This window comes from Marmota marmota, unplaced genomic scaffold (genome assembly GCF_001458135.2).
Source record: "Marmota marmota marmota unplaced genomic scaffold, marMar, whole genome shotgun sequence".
Classification (NCBI taxonomy): domain Eukaryota; kingdom Metazoa; phylum Chordata; class Mammalia; order Rodentia; family Sciuridae; genus Marmota; species Marmota marmota.
Genome location: NW_026000057.1, coordinates 30,039,814 through 30,047,994, shown reverse-complemented (window position 1 = coordinate 30,047,994; position 8,181 = coordinate 30,039,814). Strand labels below are relative to the sequence as shown.

At 33.2% G+C, this 8,181-nt stretch overlaps 1 protein-coding gene across 1 annotated transcript in view; it reads right to left on the bottom strand.

Annotated features, from left to right (window-relative positions):
- Positions 1-1,096: 1,096 nt before the first annotated feature.
- CUNH4orf17 (chromosome unknown C4orf17 homolog) overlaps positions 1,097-8,181 on the bottom strand; it is a 114,501-nt gene continuing 107,416 nt past the window's right edge. The window contains exons 6-10 of the mRNA XM_015484584.2: positions 7,745-7,888; positions 5,198-5,279; positions 4,067-4,274; positions 2,987-3,030; positions 1,097-1,448 (exon numbers count right to left, since the gene is read on the bottom strand). Coding sequence (XP_015340070.1) covers positions 1,240-1,448; positions 2,987-3,030; positions 4,067-4,274; positions 5,198-5,279; positions 7,745-7,888 — 687 coding nt within the window. The 3' untranslated portion in view covers positions 1,097-1,239. The remainder of the gene's footprint in view (positions 1,449-2,986; positions 3,031-4,066; positions 4,275-5,197; positions 5,280-7,744; positions 7,889-8,181) is intronic.

Below are 8,181 nucleotides of genomic sequence, written 5' to 3'. Positions count from 1 at the left end.
AAAAAAAAAAAAAAAAAAAAAGCCTGCTCACAGCTTCGTTTCTGCCTGATGGATTCATTTCAGACCTCAGCCTCCAGAATTGTAAGAGAATAATTTGTGTTTCATTAAGTCCCTAAACATGTGGTAATTTATTATAGCAACAATAGGAAACTAATACTTTCCTCCACTCTTATTTTCCTCTTTTGCCTGCTGGATACCATTGACAATGAAGCCCTCTATGATGGCTGAACCACAAGATGGAAGTATCTTGGGCCTTCATATCATGAAGTAAAGCCAAAATCATCCACTGACTATAAACACACTTTGGACTCATATGTGAGAAATAAACCTCTCTTATATTTGAATGATGACACTTGTTACAATTTATCCCAATGAATGTAATTCTATGTGCCTCAGTTATCTTACTTTAAAACATGATAGTAATAATAGTAGTTACTAGAAATAGTTTTTGTGAAAATTAAGTGTTACTATATCTAAAATGTTTAGAATGATTCCTGATAGGATATAAATTTTATTATTAAGATTACATTTGCACAAATGGAAACGTGTGCACACATGAAAATTATAGTATTTCTTTCAAATAACAATACAAACATTCTAAATGAAAGCCTGGATGATTGGTAGATAGAATCCAGTCCCACACTGATAGATATGGCCAAAGTAGTTAACTTTAAAATACAGAAAATTCAATTTTAGGAAATCTGTTAATATTCAACATTAGCAGTGGATGCAAAACAGCTCCTTTCTGGCTCAGATATCCCTATCTGAGTTAGGGATAATTTGTAACTTTTTTCTTTCTTTGCCAGGGTGTAGGGGTTGAGCACTTTTCCAGATAGGCCAACAGCATTGAAATACTGTAGATTGTAAAACTCAGCTCAAATGTTGAAATTCTCAGAGTTAGGCTTTAAATTTTTTTCTTCTAATAGTTGGAGATTTCTTCTAATAAGAATCTATCAATTCTAATTATGGGTGTTATTTTCTAGTATCAGAGCTCTATGCTTACGTACTAAAAATAACAGTGCAAGATTGGAAACAATATTTAAATAAATATGTTTCTTTTTCATGTAATATTAAAAATTAACTACAGATGAAGGTGTTGTCTTCATTAACATTTATTTGTAGCATTATATACAGGTGTTTTGAGATTTACCTGTGCCACCATAAGAGAACTGCTTGATTTTTTTAAATTAATTAACGAGAAACTCAAATTTCTGAAAGAATTAGCTCAGTGTACAGTTTCTACCTTTGGTATGTTAAAGGATAAGACAAGTTTTGAGGACAAAGATTGTATCCTTGTATACTCCTTGCAGACATTGGTTTTGCTGACCCAATAATATAACTCTCCTGATTATTAGACCTGAAAGGAGACTTTGGTTTGCTGAAATATTCTGCAATAGGTATTTTCAGGTTGTTTTTTCTTATAAACAATGGGGTCTTGTTCTCAGCTCCTGAAACAGAAAATATACATCTACATATAAAACCATATTTGAGACACCTAAGTATAGCTGAAATAGAAAAAAAATGTATATATAAATAAGACCATGTTTGAGATACTGAGTATAGCTTCTACCTTATTTTAGTATTAAATGATATACAAAAAAAAACCATCATATGAAGTTTAGATGAATCAGAAACAGCCAAAATTCATAAAAGAATCTCTTCTCATATTTCTTACCACTGACTCATCTTTAATGAGCTATGTGTTCTATAACACGCAGGCTATGCTCTTTTACTCTTAGAAACAAATGTGATTCTGGTAGGAATGATTTAGAATTGATGATGAGTAAGAGGGGTAGGCAAGTATTGGACCAGTGAGAGAAAGGAGAAAGGTCTATGGTCAGATAGATAAAATAAGAGAATAGATAAGCAGGTTAAAACACATTCATTGTACCATACACTACTTCCATAGCCTACATAATTGCACCCAAATAACAATACAAATTTGTAAAGATGCTGAATAACAACAATGGAGTGAAAGGGGCATAATTTGAGGGATTTCTAGGTATCTAACAGGGAAAAATGTTGTGGGTCCTGAAGTAAGACAAAGTTTATTAGACACCATCAATGTCATCATTTTATAGTCCTAGGGTGGGAAGTTTGGTAGGAGAGTCCAGATGCAGTAGATTATCCTCATAGTTAGAGTAACGAGTGCTTTTTAATTTCTAAACTACACTTATTATTGTCTGTTAGCACATAAAGCCACTTTTGGGTTTGGTTAACCCCAATGGAACTGCTGGCATCTAGAGTGACCCCATGGGACTCTAATTAATTAGCATATCATTCCTAGTATGAGGGGAATTTGGAGAAATAACAAAGCTTATAGATATACTTGACGGTTTGTTTCTCTGTAGTCATATTTGCCATGCTTGTTTTAAATCTAGAAGCTGTCAGATCCACAGGGGTGCTTCTCTTGGGCTATTCTGGACCAAAGTAGGACTTTCACAATTATTTTCTCTGGTCCATATTGTAGTCTGGTACTGGACATCTGTCTGGTAGAGACACAAAACTGCTCTTTTTCTATTATATTTCACCTGTCTTACAGGGTACCTGCTTGTGGCTGGTTGCCATTTTACTCGTCTCTCTGGCTGACTTTGTATCCAGTGAAATCATCCAGCTCTATGACAGTTAAGCTGTAAAGAACCAAAACTCTGAGATCATCATCCTTTTGTAGGTCAATGCAGGGTTTTCCTTTTCATTGAGTTTGCATGACTACACCTATAGTTCTGTTGTCCTGCTGTCCTGCTTCTAAGAATGTCCCTGTCCCTGATGAGGCACTTTGCCTTTCAAAACAAAGGTAAATTTATTTTAAATTCATCTCTATGAGAAATTCAGCAGATGTGGTCCCTTAACAGTTTTGATGGAAATCACTCTTGTATTTTACCTTTTTCTTGTAAAAGCACAAATCTTTAAAATCTATGTCCCTAAGTAGTTAGTACTTGCTGGTTTCCTTATACCGACTCAGTAATTATCACAAACTATACTTAACCTTTTGCTACTTCCTTATTTCCTGCAGATTCTTGGCTTGATGCTCTGAATCAATTGGAGAAAGAAAAAAAATTAATTTCACAGATACAAATTAGACTATTCTATCAACAAACTCAGCGTATATCTATCTTAAATATGCTGTCTCAGTTCTTTGCTTTTTAATGTTGTATTAAATTTACTTCCTAACAAAAAGTTCTTACTTGGAGTAAATATCTAACTAGAACATCCATATGCTAGTCAGGAAGGTGGAGATTGGCTCTAACTATCTCCTAGTTTCTTATTTTATGGATACTTTATGATAGAGACAAATTACAATATAAAATTCTCTGTCTTAATGCTTTTAAAGTGACAAATTATGTTTTAATATTAATTTTCTCCGAATTTAAGTTTTACCAACTTTTAACTTTAAAGCAACAAGATTTTCTTCCTCAGCTTTAATAATACCTTACCACACATTCTTTCAACATGATATGATACATAATAAATATATATTAATCTTCTGCTCTTGAAATTATATAGTTTAAGAAAAATTTCTTCTGAAATAATTTCCAATTTCCTTAGTGGTTATTCTTCTCTCTTAAAGCCCCCAGGAGTGTCAGAAAAATTAAGTGAAACAATTTATTTTTATCTTTATTATTCTACACAAAAATCATGCCTATATGATGTTCATTTAACAAAATATACAATAACCATAACACTATACTTTCGGTTTTCTTTATGGCTTCTATTCTTAGTTAAACTGAAAAAAAAAAGCCCCTATATTTTCTTGGTTTTCTTTCTTGGAGAAAGAAAAAAAATTACTCTTGCTTTGCTCTTAGTGAAAAGGGAATTTTCCTCAAAAAAAAAAAAAAAAAGGTTATTGGATAAAGAAGACATAGCCCCTGCCAAAATATTCTGAACAGTAGACTTGAGAACAATTCTCATATTACATATAAAAATGAAAGAAAACATACATATTGCAGTCATTTACTGAGCAGAGTTGAGACTTGAACCTCAGCATATTTAGCATTTTGACAGATAAACAAGATAACTCAAACCCTTTATATAACTATAGGCCCTTTAAGTGACCATATCTAATTACCTGGTTGGTTGATATCCATCCTTAGCTCCAGTCAGCACCTTTGACTTTGCAGGTGAATTTGGGGGAGATTTGATCGTAGTGGGTGATTTAACTGCAGATGGCTTCCCAGTCTCTCCTGCTGGTTCCACTGGGGTGTTTCTTCTGCGGCGACTCAATAAATGTATCTCAGCCAGCTCAGAATGAATCAAAGCTGAGATCCACTCTTTTTCTGATTAAAAAAAAAAGTTGGAGAGTGGAAGTTGTCATTATCATGTTAGCTAGAAGCACAGACTTAGTACTTATTTCTAGCACACCAGTGTGAAGGCTGGCGATCTGTTCTCCAGGTAGGTAACTATATGTGAGTAAATGTTGCTGCAGAAAAGTTCATTCATTTCAACCTAGTTTCTGTTGACCTATGATACTGTACAGAGCTCAGGGTAGTTAAGTCACTGTCTTTGAATAGCAGTGGAATAATTTAAAAATATTGAGTACAAAAGCTTTATAGGCTGCTGTAAAAATTTAAGGATACCTGATAATGCAGATTCTCTTTAGAAGTTTTGCTCTAGTCAGTCTGATGACCAGTTTAGTTTCAGGATAGCTGCTCTGTGTCACTTTTGGTCTCCCTGCTTGTTGGGAATTTTAGGCATTTTCATGGGATAGGTGGTAAGAGCCCAAAGGAGGCTGAGATATAACTATGTTGATGGTTTGGGTAAAAATAGGCAGAGTTGTTAACTGAGTCCAAAACTGGGAAAGCTATGTTACTGCCATCTATACTAAAGAAGAGAAACAGGCTCTATGTTCAGAATTCACAGTAGGTGATAGGATGTGCTCAGGGAGAGTTCTAGGTGTGTGGAATTTGGAACGGAAGCCCAAACCAGCTCTAACTGAGAATAAGGTCTCCTCTGGTCTTAGGTGCTTCATATCATCCCAATGAGTTCAGTTGGAAACATACTGTATTTGGGGTTCATTAAATGACCAGCATGCCTGCAGTTGGAAATACAGTACTGTAATGATCCTGACACTGAAACATGGAAGAAACAATTACAGCCTTATCTTTGCAAATCCAAGGTAGAAAACTTCAGATATTGGCATATTCCCAGTTTCTTTCATTAACCGAATCTCAGTATCTACAAATACTTATATTGATCTCACCTTTTGTACTTGCATGAAGCAGCCACTGTGTAACTTCTGCCAGAGAATCAGTATGTAAAATGTCACAGAGCTTTGCCAAGATCTGACAGAGAACATTAATTAGAGTTACAGGGTGAGCAAAAAAATTATACAAGTCTTAAAACATTTCCTTTACTTTCTTCATAATCTCATCTCCCCGCGTCCATGATAATCAACTAACTCAAGTGGGATCTTAGTTCAGGACCCCATTTTCAAAAAGTACAAAATAATTTTAGCAAAATATTACCAGTGTAAGTAATAATTTAGACTAGGCAATGCTGTGTGTTTCTCTTGTTATGTCAGTTCCAACATCTTCTGTAGGAGAAACTCACTTCTTCTGGGAAAGTGGTCCTTTCCTACTGTTCCTTAGGGTTCTAATGGGAATCTGAAAGAGGCTGAAGCAGTGGCCTTTGTTAAAAGTTATTATATAGTCTATCAATCTGTCTTTTTATTGGAGTTTTTAGCCTGTTTTTGCATGGGTTTAAGTGTACCATCTTGTCACTTTTTAAAAAATTCTCTTCTATTTTTGTTCTACTTTTTCTTTTTTTTCTGCTTCCTTTTGGATCAATCAAGTATTTTTAAGCATTCAACTTTATTTTCTTCATTAGCTTTTCAGCCATACTTTTTTTGTTGCTCTAGGATTAAAATAGTCATCCTAACATATCATAGTGTCCCTTGAATTAATATTATACCACTTCATATATAATTTAAGAATTGTGAGTTATATTTCCAGTGCCTCCTGTCTAAACTTTCAGTTACTCTTCTACACAAACCAAAAGTCTTAATAAGACCTGTTTTTTATTTTGTTCCCTCTTTCTTAATTTATTTAATTAACAAATAGTCAACAACTATCTAGTAAAATGCCATGCTGTATGTGCCCATTAATATTTTTCAAGCAGTGATGAGGGCTGAGGAATCAGTTGTGAATATAAGATCCCTATCTTCAAAGAGTTTACATTTTAGTAGGTTTTTTTTAATCAATCAGAGTCCAGTTAAATTTATGTCTATAACATGGCAGATGCCTTTAAGAGGAATGCTTTTTAATAGATACCTCTAAAGTCCGATCTATAAGAATTTTTAGTCTATTGATGTGCCCAAAGAAGCAAGACAGTCTATCTAAAACTGCATTCAGCTTCTAACTGTCAGGGTCAACCCCATGTAGTTAATTTTCTACAAATTTACCTTGGTCTTGGTTGAATATTTCTTGTGTTTTACTTATTTAGCATTCAACAAAAACTTATTTATAATTTTCAGATTTTTAGCACTCATCTAGGCCCTGAAGAGGAAGTAGTAAACAAGATGGACAACTATGAGATCTTCTAGGACTCAACTTCTGGGGTGAGGAAAGAGAGACAATACTGAAACAAATAAATAAATGCAAACAGTTCAAATAAGGCATACATTATGCTCAAATAACAAAGGGTAATGTCATTGAGGATGACTGGGTAGCTACATTAGATTGGGTGGTCAGGCAAAATATTTCTGAGTGTTATTTAAACTGAACCTTGAATAAGAAAGTGACTACACAGAGGATCAAGGGCAAACGAATGCTTATGAGGATAAGCCTATGAGGTAGAAATGAGCATATTATAGAAAACATCAGTGTGACCATAATTTTATAGGTAAGGTGGGTGGTGATTTTGAAGACTCTGTATACTATCTTTAGTTAGAACATCATCTTTTCTTTTATTATTTTTCCCAATATAGCCATCACATAAATTATTATATTAATAACACTGCTTATTTCTATAACATTGTTCCACTTTATTTTTTAAATAGTTCCTTGTTAGAATTATTCAATGACCTTCTTTACAACATGTTTTGTTATGTATAACTGTTACGATAAATACTGATTATTTAAAATTATATTAGAGTCATCAATACAATACTTTTGACCTTTAATTCATTGTAGTGGGTCTTACAATGAGGCAATGTGGTATGTACCAAAGTGATTCAAAGAAAAAAAATAGCAGATAACAAATATCAGATAGTTTATTATCCTTGATCATATGTCATTGTCAGAAATAAATGTGACTGAGGAGAACCCTCCAGTCTAATGTGACATATTACTATTAATATAACTAACTTTATAACTTCAGGCAGAAAATACTTGTGGAAATTTTCCAAAAATAAGAAGGGAGACATGAATGTTGATTGGAAGAATATTTGCCTTAATATTATATAACAAGGAAATAGACAAAAGTGGCAAGAAATTAGGGATAGTACCTCTCAAGTTTTAGGAAAATAATGTCATGGGAAGAATTGGGCTGGTTTGGTTGGTAAATGCCCATCTTTTCATTACATCTAAACCAAAGCTTGTGTTTATGTATGAGTGAAAGAATTCCAGGGACAAGTAAAATGATTAGAAATGAAAACATGAACAGGCTTTGCATTTCAGGCTAAGTAATTTTAAATATTCATGTATCAATAAGAAACCATTCTTAAGTTTTAATGACAATAGTTATATGAGGTTTTTTTGGTATGTTCATGCTATTCCCAAGTTATGGATTTAATAAACCTGCCTTTTACCTTTATTTCTTGATCCAGATAGTTTGGTATGCAAACAGTGTTCTCTTTGACATCAGCCTTGGTGCTCATTGCCTCTGAAGAGCAGGATCCAGCAGTATAGCATGCATTTGGAGGTGATGGTGACTTTTTAACCTTAATTTCTTCCTAAATAAAAAGTATATTATAATCAATGTGCATTTCCCACTTCTATGCAAATTAAACATAAAATGAATGAGAAATATTCTAGTAAATAAGAGAGATCCATGAAAGTAAAAGGAGGATAGTTTTAATTCTCCTTTAAATTCTATCAAACATTTGTATTTGGAGACAACATAAATAGTGATATATTATTAACTTTTGTTGAAATCACATAAAACTCATAATTATAATATATATATATATATATATATATATATATATATATATATATATATATAGTGTGTGTGTGTGTGTGTGTG